We start from the raw sequence: 20,950 nt of genomic DNA on the forward strand, positions 1-20,950 counted from the left end.
TTATCTATTTTTAGAATGATTTAATTTGACCTGATTTTTTCTCTTTCTTAAAACCCAAGTGAATGAATCTGGATGGATTCATGGCTGAGTGCATTTGAGTAAAAATTAAATAACTTATTTTAAATAATAAAATAGACTAATAATAATAATAATAATGATAAAAAGTATTTTAATTTTGATTTTTCCTTTAAAAACATGAAAAATGAATACTATATTATTTTTTAAAAATAAATAAATTAATTTTTTGAAAATAATAAATAAAAAATAAAAAGTGAAAATTTTAATTATAAAATAATATTTAGTGAAAGTAAAATATAAAATGAGAGAAAAACAATAAAGTGAATAATTTGAGAATCAAACCCATGACCTCTTGCACTCATAACTCCTTACCCATGTGATATCTTCCATTAGACCATTACATTTATTCAAAATAAAATGGCACTTCCGAATACTCTAATAAAAAACAAATAAAATACTTAGATAACTAAAATATTTTCATAGCAAATAATAACTAAACTTTTAGCCTATCTTTTTTTTTAAATCTCCTAAACTATTAATCTATAATTTTATTAAATAATTAACACTCTAATGTAATACTTATATTTTTAAATAATATAATTTAATGAGATATACTATTATAATTACTAATCATATTTATTTATTTTTTTCTAAAAATTAAATTTCATAGTGATAAACCACTTTTTAGTACAATCCTATAAATTATATTACTTCAAAAGGTCTAAATAATATCTCTAAATTAAAGTCAACTCCTAACAAGAACTAAAAAGTCAAAATGGTTCCCCTTTGACTTTTTAGGTCCTTAGGTTGACTAGATGATTAGTATGCTCCAGACATGTTAGCGTTAATTGAAAAATAGAAATAAGAGGTTGTTAAAATTTAGGATACGACACCAAGCAATTTTTTTTTAGCACCATCCTTACCATACTCCCTAATTCTTAGTTTTATTGGTTTGCCAGGACCTTTTTTGTACAGAGGAGGTTGAAGCTTTTCACTTTGAACTTCAGGCCACATTTCCTGTCCATTTATGGGACTCATACCAAAACCATAACAAATGGCATATTTTTCCCTAGAATAACATTCATCAACAAATATTTATGGATTATGTTGCCTAAAACCTAAAGCTGCAATAACATGCCTACAAGGAATGCCTACCAACTCCCATAAATTACATGTACAAGACCTTTTGGCAATGTCAACTATGAGTTCATGTGTATTATAAGAATGAGTCGCATGGAATTTTTCATCCATAGCCCAAGTTGGCATCCAATGACCACTTATAGCCACCTCATTATCTAATCTCTTCCTAGGAATTGACATAACCTTGTGTAGCCACCTATCAAGTTTGATGGCAGAAGTAGAACACCTATTCAGTAAGTATTTTCTAATCCACTCACACATGGTTAGTATAGGTTTGTCCCTAGCTACTAAGATTGTCGCATTAAAAGACTCAACAATATTGTTCATCAGTAAATCACATTCAGGGTCAAAACTAAATGCATGTTTACACCAATATTTTGGAGGTACTGCCATTAGCCATGTCTAAGCCTTGAGATCTACTTGCTTTAGTTCATTCATTTTTTGCATCCATCCTTAATAGTAAGTGTCCTTGGCAACTCCTATCATAAGATCTCTTATTAATGATCCAACTCCAAACTTTTCCTTGAAATTTGCATACAAGTGTTTAGACACAACCTATGCTTTATTCTTTCAAACATTTCTTCAAATACTACTACCAAACCCTGTAACAAATATGAAAATCACACACCTTTAAATACAACTAACAATATATAATTTAAAAGATAATGAGAAGTATGAAAACCACACACCTTTTGTTGATATGAAATAAAGACATATCTATTGTCTTGTCCAACGTCTTCTATTAACAACTGTAGAAACCACCTCCAGTTGTCTTTTGTTTCAGCTTCCACAACACCAAAGGCAAATGGGAAGTATTGGTCATTGGGGTCCTTACCCACAATAATTAAAAATTGACCACCATATTTCATCTTCAAATGGCATCCATCGACCCCAACAAATGGTCTGCATCCATTTATGAATCCTTTTTACAACCATCAAAACAAAAGTAAAAAGATCCAAACCTTGGTTGAATTGATGGGTTTGGTTCGTTAACGTTGATCTTCACAGTATTCACAACATTTACCCTCTACAACTCAACAACATATCTCCAAAATTTTCCATATTGCTTGTTCGCATTTCCTTCAATTATCTTCTTTTCTATAAGCTTTTCCTTCTATGCCCTAGCCACAGTAATTCCCATAGAGTAATTATGTCTCATGTCTTGAATAATATCATAAATCCTAACTGTCTCAGATGTTTGCATTTTCTTCACAACTGCCTTGGCCATCCACCTTGAGTTTGCAAATATATTACCCAAAACCCTAACACATGTGTGGTTGTCTATTATTGTCTTTATAATATAAGCGTGTTTATGACCCACTTTAGAGCATATCATTAGAAAACCACATTTAGCCCTGCATTCTACCCTTACCCTGTAACTCTTATTTTTCACAAAAGTAATTTCCATACCATTTAATAATGGCCACTCATGAATTGCCTCTCTAAAGTAATCTAGAGATTGAATTGCATACCCCACTTAAACTTAACATTATTATTCAGTTGTTTTTTCCTAAACTTTTCAAACTTAGGCCCATTATCATCATCAGAAACATACAGATCAGAGTTGTCTAGCTCATCACTAACATATTCATCATCTTCCCATTTATTCTTTTTGGAACCAGTTAAAAATCCAGCAACTATGGTACCCTCAGTAATGGGTAAAGAAACATCAATTCCATCAAACTCATTTGCAATAGCAATGGTTCTTTCATCCTCACTATCATTAAACCCTTCAACTCCCTCATCATCGCATCCATCTAACTTTACAATCTCATTCACACACCTATGAGTCTTTACTATGACTTCTATATCAGTGACATCATGCTACACAAACATTTCCCCATCTACTTCGATCGCACAAGCATATGCAACAAAATTGTAAGCATCATCATTATTCCTAATCTAGAAAACATTTTCATATTTGTTAAGAATTTTGGTCCATATTTTATACGTCTCTTCTATGTAACCCCACCCATTCACCAACTTATGAATGCTAACCACTGACCACTTATCAATGAGTTGCCCAAACATTATGGTCGAAACACCACCCCTGTATATCATATCACCATCACCCAACCTTAGAAATTCCCCTTCATGGTGAAATACAACATTAAACATATGAAATTACAAATAATAGAAACTTTAAACCGAAATACAATGCGAAAATAGTTAAGAGCTACGTTTTGCGATTCGTATACGTCTTCTTCAGGATGAAGACCGTCCTTCGCTTTGCTCCACTGTGACTGCACTGTAACTTCATCTTCTCCAATTTATATTTTGGGCGAAATGAACAATTATGAGCCCTAGGTTTTCACGGGGGATAAATAAGAAACTAAATAAATTATAAGTTCTTATTTCTTTTAAATAAAATACTAAATACACAGTCAACAAGTTGTCCAATGCCACGTAGGACATATTTTCAGATTTTGAGCAAAAATGTGATCCCAGAATCTTTATTGAGGGAATTGAATTTGGTAAGGGGGAAATCACAACAAAAAAAGTCTTATAGGGGTGAAATCAAAACTTACTACATTGACAAGGGATGACATATATTAATTCATAAATTGAATGTTAAGAAAAAAGAATATGAAACATTAAAAATATTTAACATTTATAACACTTTTTTACAATCGTTAGTGTAATGAAAAAAGCGAACATATGGGCATATGAGTGTCGATTACATTACATAGTTTTTTTTATTATTCTTTAAAATGTTATTCTACATTGTGAATTGAAAGAATTAATATACAAATAAAAATAGAAAAAATTAAACAACATTTTCAAAAAAAATTAGAAAATAAAAATAAATATTGATAAAAATGAAGAAGGAAAGTGGAAAAAATAGAAGATAATTAAGGTGGAGATAGAAATATTTTTTTACTGTTTTAAAATTTATTTATTTATTTTTGGTTCTATTTTCTATTTTCTTTTTTTAATTACTGAGTACCATAATGCATGTATTCTGTTGCTTTGAAATTATGAGAAAAGTTGCACATTGCCAATTGTATCTGATTTGCATTTATAATATCTTATGCTTGGATAGTTACATTTTTTTAATTCATTTTTGCATAAATAAATTGTATAATGCAATACTAAAAAAAATATAAACACAAGAGTGCATATTATAAAGTTTATTATATAAATAATTTAAATTAAAATCAAAGTTATATGAAAAATATCCATTTATATTTTAAAGCGTGTGTGATTGAAAAAAAAACGAAATGTAGTTTGGATGCTAGTATAAATAGTGAACAAAAGTACACATACTTAAAACATTAAATGCTTCGGAAGCTACGATAGCATGGACTCACCCTAAACAATTTTACATATTTCACTCTATCTTTTTTCTTTGACTAAATTTCTAACTTGAACATTGAAGTGTTAATATTGTAGATCCACACCACATTCATCCACTTCAAAGACTCGAATCATCATATCAAGAGTCTACCATTTTGATTTATTATAATTATGGTCTAGATTAAAAAAAAAGTAATTAGATCAACATTAATTTACTTATAGCATACATGATAATTCATTTTTATCTTATTCAATTTGAGTAGTAACGTGCGATATAAGAGACTCAGACTATTGAATATGATTGTTTTAGCTGCATTTTTTCGTCGGACAAATCAAAATTTTAGTCTCACACCCTCTAATATGATATTTTCACTCCGATATTCTACAATATAAATATTAATATGATTTTATAAATTTTTATCTCTTATGGATGCAAAGCCCATCAAATTCGTCCCACCTTAAGTTTTTTCAAGATGAACCGACATTTTTGAGTCGCACTCTCTATACGTCCACCCCGTCTCCTTTTTTTTAAAGAGCTTTTGTGATATGAGTTCAAACGGGGCGACGTATCCGATTGTTACATATACTCGATTTATAGTGTATAAGAAAAACCTGGGTGCAAAAAGTAACCCAACTCAGACCCTACTAGAATCAAGCAAGCAACCTAGGGTTTAATAACTAAGCCGCTAAACCCAACTCACCGGTTCCGTGGCAAACTCAAACTCAACCAAAAAAACCAAGAGCGGGAATTAAAGTCTCTATTCCGCAACACACTTCATTTTCATTTAACTCATCTCTTTCATTTTCATCACCACTAAACTCAAACCAAGCAAATTCTCCACAAGCTTCAACAATGTCCATTGGCGTGCGTCGCTTAACACTGCTCGGCGAGTTCAAGCCATTTGGACTCATTGCAGAAGCTCTCGACGGTAAATCCGCTGAAACTGTCACTGAAAACTATGAATACTTCCTCTTCGATCCAGAAATCGCTCGAGATAGGGACGCTGAAGATCATTGCGACGAGGTTGCTTCTGCTTTGAATAATCGCGGCGATCATGAGCTTTTTATTAGAGGAAAACGGTAATTCATCTCATACTGAATATTGAAAATTGAAAACAGTGATTCACTTTCAATTGCTGCTGTTCTTTTGTTACTTTGCATTTTTATTAATTCACTGATTTCGCGTCCGGTTTTGTTTAACATTTATACTGATTTGTTACAGGATTATATGGTCGATTGATGCAAGAGTATTTAAGAGATTTACTTTGCAAGCCTCTATTGTTAAGGTTTGTGTATTTTACTTTCGTGCTTAGAAATAAGTTTCTCGGATTCATTACTTTATAGCTTTTGCTGAGCTGATTTTAGTTTAGTAAAAAATAGTGATAAAGGAAGATATATTTATTTTTTCTTACACTCATTGCTTTCATTTTAGAAGTTTGAGAGATTTTATTTGCACATTGATTTAAGTTAGAAGACAAAACGGCTGGTTTGAGTTTGCTTGGAAACTCTCTATTGTTTCTAATCAATAAGAGTTTCACTGCCATACCTTTGGTTTGATGGATATGGTAAATTTAAGTTAGGTTTAGGTTTAATGCTGCTATCCTGTTGATAGATCTACTATTGTTAGTTACTAGTTAATTAGTTAACGGTTAGTTAGTAGTTTTGTTGAGAGTTAGTTAGGTCGAATAAGGCACGATGCCTATAAATAGATAGGTGGATTAGAAAGGGAGTCATCTCGTAATATTTGCGAGTAATAGGGCCTTTTGGCATTGGGAGGTAGGCTGACCTCGAATTGCTGTCATTGTTTGTAATCAAAGGGGATTCTTCCCCATTTTCGGTCATAATTACCGGTTGGTTCTATCACCTGTTTCAGTGTACTTACTTTTATTAGTTTTTAGCATTAGTATTTACTTAAATCTTCTTAGTTATTTACTCACACAGAGAAAAAGTGAGTATGGGGTCATACTATTTAGTATTCACACCTATAGTTTGAATTCATACACAAAATGGATGAGATATAGGGCCTGATTGGATTGACTTATTTGAGCTTATCTTTTGCTATAAGTTTTTTGACATTGTTTGAGAGACTTAGTCAAAACAACTTATGACATGTTTCATAAATTTTTTTGAACTTATTTTTATAAATTCTTCAAGATAGCTAATGGAAACAACTTATAACATATATAAAAACAATTTAATTTAATTTTATCTTTTGTTATGAAAATAGCTTATGTGAGCTTCTTCATAAGTGTTTATTTTGATAAGCACTTGTGCTCTAAGCTGCAAATAAGTTGTTTATCCAAACAGACTCGTAGTGGGCAATGAATATACTATTGTAGTAGTTGCTTTGTGTTTAGCCTAACTGTCAAAGCAACATGGCTTGTATTTGCACACGTGCCTAGTTAGCACAACTGATTCAAGGTTTGTTACACTGTGTATAGGGTTAGCCTTTCCTTGATGTAGGTTAAGCATTCTATACAACCCCTTTGTAACGTGTTCTTTGGATCAAGATATTCATTTAAATACAAAGAATATTTTCCCTCTCTTTCTCTCACTCTAATAGCATAGAAGCAGTTTATAAAACTGTATTTTGGAACATGAATGTTTAAATAATTTTCACATAAGTATTAGGCGAAATTTCTGGTCTTCAACGCCGAGATCAGGAAGGTCAGATGCCAAGAATTACAGTTTTATGTGCAATTTTTGAGTTAAATGAATTTCTTTATGATTGATAAGCGGGTGATTTCTTTAGACTAAGAAGGATGTTCTGTGCTCAGATTCTGCATGAAATGTATCAAAAAGAAATAGGGAGATTCTCATTGCACCACGTGTATTTCTCAAACACTATAATTCCCTGAAACTGCCACTCTCCGGAAGTTATCTTTTGGACACCCCCTCTCCGAAAGTAATCTTCTGGAACGTGTGTTAATCTTATACGAGACAACCTTCCCCTCCCCCTTTCTCAATATTCATCAACATAATCTAAACCTCAACATCCCCAAAATCGCAAAAAACTCATTTTTTCATCCAAATCAAGTGTTTCAACTTGATATTTCTTGCAAATCATGAAACAAACTATAAGGTATGTTACATTTATAATGTATTTGTTATTTGAGTAGTCCTTAAGGCGTTTGCGATTGATAGGGTTTTGGGTTCTGTAGTGTGCGCACGTCTGGAAGATAAATTTGAGAGATACCCTCTGGATGCTTAATTCCAGACCATGATAAAATGTCAATTTTTTTTGGTTCTATTCTTGTTTTGCATGATCTTTGCCACCTAATTAGTTGTTTATGAACATATCACTATAGAAAAATGGCTGACGAACAAGAAAGGTATAGGCATGTTATAGTATCAGAACATGCATTAGTATGTAGAGAAAAAATGTATTTTGTCACTGGCCCAACGTACATAGTTTGAAGCACGGTAGATGTCTCGCACTGCTAAGGCTTCCCAGCATGAGTTGGAATCGCCATCCCAATCCCATAGTCAGGATTCTCGGTCTCAGGGTAGGCCTCGTGCTGTCTTTCCATCTTCCAATTGTCCTTAGAAAATGATATACCAAAATATGTACGAGAAGGCCACTTTATCCTGTATTCAACTACCAAAGCTTTGAGCATTTTTCACCTTTCCATAAAGTCCCTCTCACAAGCCTAAACATTATAACGATACCTACCTCTATCTGAGGCATTGTTTGACATGAAATGGAAACAAGCCATGGGCTTAATACTTAGGATTTGATTTCTCTACCGAATGAAAAGAAGCCTGTAGGGTGCAAATAGGTATACACTATCAAATATAAGGCTGATGGATTTATTGAGAGGTATAAGACAGGATTGGTAGCCAAAAGATTCACTCAAACTTATGGAGTAGATTACTCAGAAATTTTCTCCTGTTGTAAAAGCGAATACAGTCTAAGTGATATTATCTTTAGTAGTTAATTATGATTGGAACTGACACGAATTTATTGTGAAAAATGCCTCCTTCATGGAGAACTTGAAGAATAGCTATACATGGATGCACCCCCTTGGATACTGTGAACATTCTGCCAACTACACTGTGTGCAAGTTACAAAAGGATTTATATGTACTTAAGCAGTCAACACAAGCATGATTTGGAAGATTTACTAAAGTTATGGTTGATCTGGGCTTTAAACAAAGCTAAGGAGACCATACTCTATTTATCAAACATTTTGTGCAAGGGGGAGTAACAATGTTATTGGTGTATGTGGACGACATTATAGTGACAAGTGATGATGTGAAGGAACAACAACTATAAGGAAAACACTTAGCCAAGGAATTAGAGATTAAGACCTTGAAAAAATTGAAGTATTTTTTGAGAATCGAAATTGCATACTCTAAGAAAAGAATCTTCATATCTTAACAAAAATGCATTATCAATCTTCTGTAGGAAATTGGCAAGACAACATGCAAGCCTTCAAATACACCAATTGATCCAAGTGTATAGTTGGAACACATAAGAAGATAATGCGGTTGATAAGGAAATGTAATAAAGGTTACGCAAAAAACTTATATACCTATCACATACTAGATCTTATGTTGCTTTTACTGTAAGCTTAGTCAACCAATTCATGCACCAATCAAAAGATATTCGTTTACAAGATGCACTTCAAATTGTGCAATATTTGAAAGGAACCCCATATAGAGGAATTTTAAGTGAACGGAATGGAAGTGTGGTTCCTGAAGCATATACTGATGCTCACTATACATGGTCAATTGTGGATAGAAGATCGACTACAGGACATTGCATTTTTATGTACAAGTGTGTGATTGTATGTTCTATCTTTAATATGGGGACCTTTCCATGAGAATATCCAATAATAAACCGGATAGGTTTTCTTATGATATGTCCGTGATGTTTAGCATAATGTTTCTTTTGGGGGATTTATTTGGTATTTATGCATCTGGGTGTTGAGATGTTGTTGGCCCTATTCTATTCTTTTTTTGGTTCTTTATTTAAGAAGATTATTTATGTTGTTTTATTTTGATCCTTTTTTCTTTTTAAAATTCTCTCCTTCATACAAAAAAGTCTTACATGACTTGTTTTGAGTTTTCAAGGAGGTTTAAGTTTATCCAGTCAGCCAATGGTTGCTAAGTGTCTGTGCATCCATTAAGTGCAGCAACAGAGGACTAAAAGCCTAAAATTAGAAACTTTTTCCCTAGTAGCAATTGATGCTGTTTTTATGTTTTATTTATTCAACCATTTTGCTTTAACTATTTTTTCGCAACTGTTAGGTGTGCTGGTGTCATCTGGGTCATACAGCTGAAGCTCTTTTATGTATATTACAAATTGATCGTTTGACAATCTATAGTACATCTGGTGAGTTTACTATCGAAGCTCAAATATCATATGATGGAAAAAGAAAAAAACTTATGATATGGGAATTGATTTAATTTATTGTTGTTGATAGAGAAGAAAATGAAAAAGGCGTCTAAATGAGTCGATGTGTTTCACATAGCAGAGCCCTACTGTACACACACATACTTTGATTTTGACTATTTATGTGTCACTATTTTGATTTTGACAATGTGGCAAGGTGGAAAAATATGTGTTTTAAACAAGTATTACTGCATTCGAGTCATGGAAGATTCATTTCGTTGTTTTTAGCAAAATTTTCTGTGTAAATGCAAAATGCCATCCGTATTGGATTCAATACCAGAACCTATCATTTGCAAAACAAACACTTAGCACCACCCCACATAAAATATTTATATTATTTTGTGCAAACCATAATATATAACAAAATATCTGAGCAGCTATGGTTCCCACTAGTCACATTAGGCTCCGCCAGGCAACAGACCAATGGGGGTCTGTCTGAGGTTTATTTTGTACCAGATGGTTCTATATGGGTCAACAATAATGTAGGAAGTTTCATACTCCTTTACCGTATTTGATTTCACGTTATTTTAAAATCTTTACGTATCAATTTGAAATTCTTCATATTTCAACGTTTTATCAACTCAAATTTCCTATTGTTTAATAGGTGAAGTAGTTTCAGTTCAACTGCCTCGTACAATCACATCTATATGGCCTCTTCCATTTGGTTTATTGCTCCAGCAGGAAGTTGAAGCAAGCACATCATCACGTGTTTCCTTTTCATCTACAAGCCCTTTGCTTAGCGCCCGTGATGTGTTGCTTAGTGCATCTAATCATATCCAGAAGAGGGATGGAAGTTTAGTATCCTCTCATTTGATCTTGATGGATCCGCTGGATGAACAGCAGGTATGTTACAACAGTCTATGGATTGTCACAGATTTAGTTCTTTCTTGGTTATGTCTTGTGAAGTTAACATTCACTATGATAGATTCTTATTCCGGTATTACTTGGTTTTGTTTTTTGATTCAATCCTTTTTTTATGTAATTGGAGCCAACTTTTATTGAAGAAAGAGGGAAATTGAATGTTATGAAGGAATATGACGAAAAGACAATTTGGACAAGTGATCAGGTCCCGCTTATGGCATCCTATAATAAAGGTTTTTTTCATTAAAGTTCTTGCACTTAGTTCCTGGTCTTTTAAATGATTTCCTGTCTTGGTAATTTTTGTAATGGTGGTTTGAGTTCAGGCAAGATGCAGCACTCTTTGTGGGTTGCAGAAATCATCAATTCTAACTTTGATGAGGCAGCTTCTGGTTTATTGAATGTAGATCCTATGGGTTTATCGCCAAAACACCTGTCCTTTCGTAGAATATGGCAGGGAAAAGGCGCTCAAACAGCTGCTTGTAAGGTTGAATAGGCTTCCATACAATTATCTCACTATCTGGCTATTATTGGGCTTGCGTATATAATTAGGAATACTTCTTTTTTTAAAAGTTTTAAAAGGGAAGTACAATTCATCAGTTAATGACATACTTGATTCCTTTGTTCTTTTAAGCAATTAATACTCTCAAATGTGAATGCTTACTGCTATATGGCCTAAATGCTGTTTTACTTGAATTAATAGTTAAAATTGTGTTAGTGTAAAGTTTTATTACAATTATGCACTAAAGGTACATGTAATATATTTGTTTTAAATATCTTTTTAATATACTGTTTGAATTTTTATTCCTGTTATAGTATTATGGATGGCTAGATGCGACCTTATTGTGGTTCCCTATTGTATCCACACATTATGACAGTACTCTCTGTTTTTGTTTTTTCTCACTTAACCCTGTATCTCCCACTTTTCTTTCTTGAATTTATGTCACTATGCATTTCCCATTTTTAAAACACTATTTTTTATTTTACATATTCTTTGTTATCCCCTACATCATTCTGTAATTTGCTCAAATTTATTACCTCTTATTATTTGGTTTCTGATTATATATTTACAGTTAGTCTTGTCTTGTTAAGCTTACTTGACTCAGCTACTGTAATTGTTAAGGTGGTTTTACTTTTTTACCATTCACAATTTTATTTTTGTTATTACAAGTTATTTTGAGCACAAAATAAACTAATCCAAACAGACAAGATGCTTTGTATAAATACATTGTTTAAAATGTCTGATTGTTTTTAATATCTAACTAGAATTTTGTTTTTTAGTCCAGAACAGTGAAAGCCTAAGACCTTTAACTAATATATGTATTCAATTCTTAATTCCTTATTACATACTTTATTTGTTTACTATTTCTCCATAATTTATTGTTTTTCCCCCTTTAAATGATTACTAGGTCTTCATGGCTACTGGTGATGATGCAGCTCCTGTTGTATGCTTTTTTCACCAAGAACAAAGAAAGTTGTTGTCTGTTAGTCTTCAAACTGTTGAAATAAATAATGAGATCGTGTATGATGTTAAACCTGATATGAGCTGGATCATAGCTGCAGTTGCAGCTTCACCTGTGATGGTGACTCGTCCAAGGTAAATATAAGATTTTTCCATTTTTCTATATTGCAATTGTAACGTTGGACATAACTCTCTTCAAATGTGTTTCCCAGGGTCAAAATTGGACTACTTCCATATTCAGACATAATGGTTTTGACTCCAGAAAATGCTCTGCTTCTCTATGTAAGCTTTTAGCATAGTTGGGCATATAGTGTCCTACCATTTTTCTTGATCGATTTATTATCACGTGCCTACATTTGCTTACCAGTAAATTGTATTTGGTATAGGATTCTTTTCTGAGCTTCCTTGTGGGTTAATAGTTAAGACTTTTTTCAATTTTTTCTTTGTTGCACAAATAAAGTGGATTCAGAAGTTCTTATGAAATGATGGCTTGTATAATTTTTATTTGTTGCTGTCAGGACTTAGGGGGTTTCCCAATTCTCCCACTCTCTTCTTATATTAATTTAATTCATATATGTCCTTTTTATAAGTGTTTCATTTCAATTGTCTGCTCATCTTCTAAATAACTGAAATTGTTTAATTTTTTTCTTCTCAAAAAGTATTTCTTAATAGTCGAAGGGGAGCCTGGTGTAACAGTTGGAATTGCTGCTATGTGACCGGATATCAGGGGCTCTGAGTTGTGGAATTAGTCTCTTGCAAATGCAAGGTAAGACTGTCCACAACCAATCCAACCCTTCCCTAGACCTTGCTATGGCAAGAGCACTATAGCATTAGGTTGCCCTTTTTTTTATTTCTTATTGTCTTAAATAACTTCCTAATCCTTCATACTTGTGATATACACCTTTTTTCTTCTCGTTTAGTCCTTGTATTTTTTTTGCTGGTAACAATATATGAAACACAGTAGAGGTTGCTTTTGGTCCTCATTGTTTTGGTTTTAATCTATAATATTTGTCCATTTTGAATGATTCTTTGTAATATATGGACCATACTGATTTTAGTCCCTAGAATAAAGACTACTTCCAACATGGACAAATACTATAGGGACTAAAACCAAAACAAGGACCAAAACCAAAACAAGGACCAAAACCAAATTTCCTATGTTTCATGGATTAAAGCCGACTAGAATTTTGTTTAGGGACTAAATCGATAAAACTGTATACCACAGAGACTAACATTTATTTATACTTTTCTTATCGATTAAGTTCATGGCCTCCCCCTCCCTTTCCTTAGTGATATTTTACTTCTGGGATTATTCATCTATACTCCTATATGGCTAATTTTGTAAAGAGGCTTCCCCCTTGATAAGTACAAGTGCTACATCTGATAGCTTGTTCTAGTCTTCTGAAATTTTTCATATATGTTCCCGTAAACCCTCCATGGACCGATCTTTATTGCCTAGATATTCATAATTCATTTCAATCATCTGGCATCATACTAAAGTTTGATATATCTTTGTAATATGTCTTGCTAATATCGCAGTCTGGGAAGCAATGCCTATGTCGATATGTGCTACCTTCTTGCTTAAATAAAGACAAGATTTTGCATGATTTAGAGCTTCCAGAAACATCCTCTCTTTCCAATGCCTTAAAGATTACTGGCCTTGCTGATGCTGTTGAAGGGCGTGTCAATGTGATAGTAAATAATAAGCAGGTATTTATGAATTATTTCTTTTCCATTTTCACTTTAAAATTGACACACACAAGGTTCTTCGCAAACACAATGGTCCTTGTTTCTCTGAAACTGTAACTTCTGATATTTCTGCATTTTTTTTTGTAACAGATGTTCAGATGTGCATTACGACAAAGTCCTTCTTCATCATTAGCTAATGATTGTATCACAGCACTTGCTGAGGGGATTGGTTCTGGTTTCTACAGACATTTTCTTGGTCTTCTTTGGAAAGATGATTATCCCACTGATTTCTCAGAAGCTGAATCTAATGTCGATTCAGAATGGGATTCTTTTTGTCGTGTAATTATGAAAATCTGCAGAAAATCTAACATTGTATCTCAAAAGCGTTCTGGTTTGGTGCCACAATGTGCTTGGAACTTCCTTCTCAGCAGCCAATTTCACAATAATTTCTGCAAAGTAAACACATTGTTTGGAAAATCTTGTGCTGTGCCACTTGATCAGCTGGAGTCAAGTGCTTCTACATCATCTATAGATGGTACACAAAGTTCTGAAAAGCCATTTTATATCGAACTATTAATAGAATGTCTTGAATCTCTTCATGCACTCTATGAGAGCTTGAAACTGGATAATCTTCGCAAAAGGTATGTCTTTACATTTTCTGATAGTTATTTAAAAATATTTTTGGTTGTTTTTTCATTTTAGTCTCAAGCAGCCTCACCAAAGCTTCACCTTTTATATCTATTCAGTTAGGCATTTTGTCTAGTTTTACTACCCTGGTTGATTGGGTTTGGTGAACCTAGTCATTAACCTCTATTACTTTTAGTTCAGTGTTATATGTCAGCTTGATATGATCAGAATGTGGATAAGCTTAAGCCAAGTAGCCGCCTATTGCTTTTATTTCATTTCTCAATTATGCACCAACATTTTTCCGTCAGTAATATTTCATATGAATATTCATGGTCTAAAACAATATCCATTTTATACCCCCTCTCCTCCTAATTATAAGATCCCTATGAAACATTTGTTTGTTTTCTAAATATAAGCCACTTTGCAAATTTCTAGATACATTTATTATTCTTTTTTCAAATATATCCCTTGTTAATACCACCGATTTGTATTAAAATATGAAAAGTTAACATTGAATGCATCTATACACCAAGAGAAATTTAGTAATCATCATCATACACAAATTATACACATTAATTACACTTCAAAATTTTCATAATATATGTGAAAAATGCTAGAGGGTCTTATAAACAGGGACAAAGAGAGTACTGTACTTTAGTTTTCAGGTTTATTTGACACATGGGTGGCTTTGGTCTTCTGTTTTTAAGATGTATTCTCCTTATATTCCACTGATTTGTTGTTATTTAAGCTCTATGTCCTGGGGCAGCTAAAGGGGTTTAACACCATTGATAGGAGACAGTTCAAGAATTTCACATTTAAAAAATATAATTTTCCCCTCACAACATAGCTGCTCCCTTCAGTGTAATGATCTGGCTATTGCTAGTAAAAGTTTGAAACTGCTAAAAGTAAAGATAATTCATCAGTTCATGATCTGTCTTAGACCTCTTTTATATTGCAAAGTTTTTCATCTGCCATATTCTACTTCATTATGTTTTGCAAAATCTTTAGGTTTAGCTGTGGAGTAATGGGACTAGACTTGCTTTACTATGCTTCCCGGCCAAAATAAATTGTGCCGCGTGAGTGTTGACCAATATTTTATTTACTGTCTTTTTGGTTATTCCCTAATTTGATTCTGCTTTATGCAATTCATCGTGATCTTTAGACTGCATTTTCCTTTGCAATTCGTTTTCCATTTTCTTTCTGTTAAAATATAGTTTGCCTTGATTCTATATGATGGCTGTTGGCTACTATAGGGACTTAGAGCATCTAGCAATTCTCTTATGCAACATTGCCAATTTTCTCGGCGAGGACAATTACTTGGACCATTATATCCGTGATTTCCCCCTCTCCTGTAAAAAGTTTCTGAAATCTGGTACAACCATTTCCCCTAAAATTCCTCCAAGTTTATTCAGATGGCTTGAGAACTGCTTGCAACATGGATGTAGTTCTGCTAATATTAGTGATCTTCCATCTCTACTCTGCAAAGATGGATGCCATGTGGCTAGTTTGGCACGGAAAATAGTTTGCTTTTACAGTATACTATCAGGCGCTGATTTGCTAGGAAAGAAGCTTTCATCTGGTGTTTACTGTAACATTACCACGGGATCACATTCTTCAAAGGAGGAGCTTACTGTTTTAGCAATGGTTGGTGAAAGGTTTGGACTTCAGCAACTTGACTCCCTGCCTTCTGGTGTATCTCTTCCACTTCGACATGTAAGATTGGTTCAAGTGGTGTGAAATCTTTGTGAACTTTTTGGCCATTAATTTAAATGATTTTACAATTTTTTTCAGTGTGTATTGTGGCAACTCGTCTATTTGTGTTTTAAATGGCTTATTGTTTTTCTTCTGCTTTCATGATTCTAATGTTTGCCAAAATGACTATCACTAATCAGGCATTGCCGGGTGTTTCTTCGATTCTTTTCCATGTCTCACACCTCACCACTATTTTCTGTGTGTAATTGCATCGCTGCCGTAGTACTTCTGCTCTTTAAATGTTATCCTGGACAAAATATCAGTACTTCCCTTACTTTTAATCCTTATAACTGTTATGCTTTTAGGCATTAGATAAATGTCGAGATTCTTCTCCCAATGACTGGCCAGCTGCTGCTTATGTCCTTCTTGGTCGGCAAGATTTGGCGATGTCAACTTTGGCACGTAAATGCAAGTATAAGGAAATTGAAACACCGACCAATGTGAATGTAATCTCTCTGTCCACACCTTATATGCTAAATCTGCACCCAGTGACAATATCTTCTACTATTTCCGATGCAATTGGATTGGAGGGAACTAAACTTGAGGACACAGATTCAGTTGATGGGTCTTTGTTAGATGGTATGGAGCATATTTTCAACTCTAGCACACAGTTGCGTTATGGTCGTGATCTGAGGTTGAATGAGGTTAGTTTTGATCTCATAAGAATTTTGGAAAATTATTTGATTATTTTTACTTGACATACTTTCACAATTCACATCCCAACATGCTTGTCTATGGATAGTAAGAATGGGTGCAGATTTTGCACATCAGTTTATTAGCAATCATTTTAGGAAAAGATGCACTGCCGCTTTATTGTCATTCCTAATAATGAGTCCAGAGGATTTTATCTTTTATTTGTAATCTTTTTATTAAAGTTCTAGATTTAGAGAAATTGTCAGAAATTGTTTTTTGTGTTATTGTTTTTCTCATTTTTGAAAACTTTTTATACAAAAAGTTTCAAAACTGTTATTCAGAATTAAACAAATAATTTATTTGATAGTATTCATTCAATAACAGTTTGAGGTGAGAAAATTACAAAACTGGTGCTTAGTAAAATTGTTGAGAGTAGGTTTTTAAAGTGAAAGGTGCATGGTTACGATTATGTTGGGTGGCACAGTGGAGGGTTCTAGGTAGCAGCAGACGAGCTAAAATGAGAAAAAAGGAAATAAAAACTATAGGTTATTCTTATTTTCTTGTCCTCAATTAGAGATAAGTTTATGTTTGTATTGTGTTATACTGTTCACTTTGTATTATTGTTTTTGTAAAATCTTGACATTGGGCTCGGTCTGCAAAAGCTAAGCTACTGGTCCCTTGCTTAGCTTCAGTAAACTTAGCTATAGTCAGACAAGTGTTGAGGTATCCGAGCACCTGGCTGTTGTTTCCAAGGAAGCTGCTGTTATTGAAAACCATACAACTTCAACAGTTAATATGCCTCGATGTATAGTTATGAGAGGCCATTGGTTACTTAAATTTGCTTTCTTATCTTGCTCTACTGTCTGTCAGTCGATTTTTAACTGTTATTTTAGAACTTTGGCCACTGCCAATTGAAGTACTGTTCTAGTGCAAAAGTTACATTGTTATTTCTACTAAGTCTGCTCTTGCTACCTACTCCAGGTTAGACGCCTTTTGTGCTCTTCAAGACCTGTGGCAATTCAAACAACCGTTAACCACAGTGCCTCTGATCAGGACCTCCAGCAGGTATGCCTTTCTATGATATTTGACTCATTTGATGTTGTCTACTCCTTTTCTATGTAACTATTCAAACAACTGTTTGACTTGATGGTAATATTCTTAGCAAGTCTACACTCTTCCATTAATCAAAATCTTCTGTTCGTAATGATCCTAAACATCAGACTATGACATGTGGCATATAAATTCAATCTACAGTTCAGTACTGTCACGTTGTTGACATTTTTGCTATCCAACATATAATTGGATTGTTCAATATTTGTTGTTTCCTCACTCTTTTCCTTAATTTTATTATTATTATTATTATTATTATTATTATTATTATTCAAATACAAGAGACTAAGAGACATTTGAATAAACCGTGTGTTTTGAAAGCACTACGGAGACTTTATTATATATATAGAGATTATAACTAATTACATGATATAGTCGATGTGAGACTATTCAATATACAAATATTCTTAACACTATATTTACAAATATCAACATTCCCCCTCAAGCTTGAGCATATAACTCAAATGCACCAAGCTTGTTACATATATAATTAGTTCTGGGACTTCGTAGGGATTTTATAAACACGTCTGCCAATTGATCATTAGAGTTGACAAAGTTTTTGACGATGTCACCTGATTCGATTTTCTCTCTGACAAAGTGAAAGTCTATCTCAATGTGTTTAGTCCTTTCATGAAAGACTGGATTTGAAGCAATGTGCAATGCAACTTGATTACCACAAATAAGTGTCATTGGTCTTACTTCTTCAATTCGAAGTTCCTTGAGCAACTGTTTTAACAACTAAGTTCACATGTTGCCATTGCCATGACCCTATACTCTGCCTCGGCGCTTGATCTTGCAACTATGTTTTGTTTCTTACTTTTCCAGGATATAAGGTTTCCTCCAACAAGTACACAATACCTAGAGGTGAATCGTCTATAAATGGGTGACCCTGCCCAATCAACATTGGAGTATCCAACTATTTGAGTATGTCCTTTATTTTCATACACTAGACCTTTTCCTGGAGCACATTTGATGTATCTCAGAATCCGGATAACAGTATCCATGTGTTCCTGACAAGGGGAGTTTAAGAACTGACTGACCATACTAACTGCAAAAAAAATGTCTGGACGAGTGACTGTGAGATAATTCAACTTTACAACCAATCTTCTATACCTTCCTGAGTCAGATAGAGGCTCCCCTTGATTGAATAGTAGTTTGACACTTGGATCCATAGGAGTATCAGCTGGTTTAGCATTTAACAAACCTGTTTCTTCCAAAATATCCATAGCATATTTTTGCTGAGAAATCACCAAACCATCTTTAGATTAGGCTACCTCAATACCCAAGAAATAGCGAAGTTTATCAAGATCTTTTGTCTGAAATTGATTCGAGAGATGTTGCTTTAACTGGAATATACCCTGCTGATCACTACCAGTTATGACAATATCATCTGCATACATAATAAGATAAATACACCATTGGGCTGAATGACGATAAAAAACAGAATGGTCAACTTCACTACGGACCATACCAAACTGTTGTACTACAGTGCTGAATCTGCCAAACCAAGCTCTCGGAGATTGCTTAAGACCATAAAGAGACCTATGTAACCTACACACCATATTCAATGACTCCCCCTGAGCAACAAATCCAGGTGGTTGCAATGGCTAGTTGTTGAAGAGACCAATGTCGAATGGCTGCAATGGCTAGAAGAAGTCTAACAGATGCCATCTTGGCTACAGGCGAGAAGGTATCACTATAATCCAATCCAAAAATCTGAGTGTATCCTTTGGCTAACAAGCGAGCTTTAAATCAATCAATCTTACCATCTAGACCAACCTTCACTGTATAAAGCCAACGACAACTTACTAAAGATTTCCCATGGGGTAGAGGAACCAATTCCCAGGTACCACTGCTTTGAAGAGCACACATTTCATCAATCATTGCTTGCCGTCACTCAGGGTGAGATAATGCTTCACCTGGAGTTTTAGGAATAGAAACAGAAGACAAAGAAGACAAACAAGTATACTGCAAAGGAGAAAGACGATGATAACATAAATCAATATAATGTGGAGAAAGATTTCGTGTTTGACGTATACCTTTTCGAAAGGCAATCGAAAGATCAGACTCAGGTTGCAGGATCAGATCCGGTGATGGCGGAGGCATCGAAGGAGAGTCTGCAATGACCTCAGGGACAAGGACGACCTCAGGGATAGAGACGACAGACTTTGGGTGACGATGCTGATATGTTTGAAGTGGTCGAGAAGTGGGGGCGTCAGGAACCCTAGACTGATGGGGGATAATGGTAGGCAGGACATTAATAACTGTCAGAAAAGGTGTGAGAGTACTTTCTTGAATGAGTTATGGAGTTACGTGACTGAACTCGAAATATGGAACCGACTCGAAGAAGGTAACATCGGTCAATACTAGGTATCGTTGTAGAGTATGTGAATAACAACGATAACCTTTTTGGGATCGATGATAACCAAGAAACACACCCTTTAGTGATCGAGCTGATAGTTTATCAAGGTCAGGAGAGAGATTGTGTACAAAGCATGTGGACCCGAAGACTCGGGGAGGAATTTGGTGAAGTGGGGAATTGAGAAAAAGGATTGAATGGGGGATTTTATTATTAAGGACAGATGAGGGCATGCGATTTATAAGGTAACATGCCGTTAGCACAGCATCCCCCAAAAATCGAAGTGGAACATTACCATGGAGAAGTAGGGTCCGAGTGGTTTCTACAAGATGCCGATTTTTGCGTTTGGCTATCCCATTTTGTTGAGGTGTGTGAGGGTAAGATGTTTGATGGAGAATACCATTGCGTGACATAAAATTCTGAAATTGTTGGGATAAATATTCATGGACGTTGTCACTTCTTAAGGTACGGATAGACACACCGAATTGAGTTCTTATTTCTTGATAGAATTGTTCAAAAATAGAAAATAATTCAGATCTATTCTTCATTAAAAATAACCACGTGCAACGTGAAAAATCATCATTGAAAAAACTGACAAAATACCTAGA

At 34.1% G+C, this 20,950-nt stretch overlaps 1 protein-coding gene across 1 annotated transcript in view; it reads left to right on the forward strand.

The window, feature by feature from the left end:
• The first annotated feature begins 5,006 nt into the window (after positions 1-5,006).
• The window catches only part of LOC127118137 (anaphase-promoting complex subunit 1), a 34,935-nt gene continuing 18,991 nt past the window's right edge, over positions 5,007-20,950 (forward strand). Inside the window, exons 1-13 of the mRNA XM_051048282.1 lie at positions 5,007-5,535; positions 5,678-5,741; positions 9,708-9,792; positions 10,457-10,695; positions 10,841-10,946; positions 11,037-11,197; positions 12,120-12,307; positions 12,385-12,454; positions 13,712-13,882; positions 14,012-14,502; positions 15,742-16,201; positions 16,546-16,884; positions 17,855-17,938. Of these exons, the coding sequence (XP_050904239.1) occupies positions 5,309-5,535; positions 5,678-5,741; positions 9,708-9,792; positions 10,457-10,695; positions 10,841-10,946; positions 11,037-11,197; positions 12,120-12,307; positions 12,385-12,454; positions 13,712-13,882; positions 14,012-14,502; positions 15,742-16,201; positions 16,546-16,884; positions 17,855-17,938 (2,685 nt within the window). The 5' untranslated portion in view covers positions 5,007-5,308. The remainder of the gene's footprint in view (positions 5,536-5,677; positions 5,742-9,707; positions 9,793-10,456; positions 10,696-10,840; positions 10,947-11,036; positions 11,198-12,119; positions 12,308-12,384; positions 12,455-13,711; positions 13,883-14,011; positions 14,503-15,741; positions 16,202-16,545; positions 16,885-17,854; positions 17,939-20,950) is intronic.

The sequence above is a fragment of the Lathyrus oleraceus genome, chromosome 2 (genome assembly GCF_024323335.1).
Source record: "Lathyrus oleraceus cultivar Zhongwan6 chromosome 2, CAAS_Psat_ZW6_1.0, whole genome shotgun sequence".
Lineage (NCBI taxonomy): Eukaryota > Viridiplantae > Streptophyta > Magnoliopsida > Fabales > Fabaceae > Lathyrus > Lathyrus oleraceus.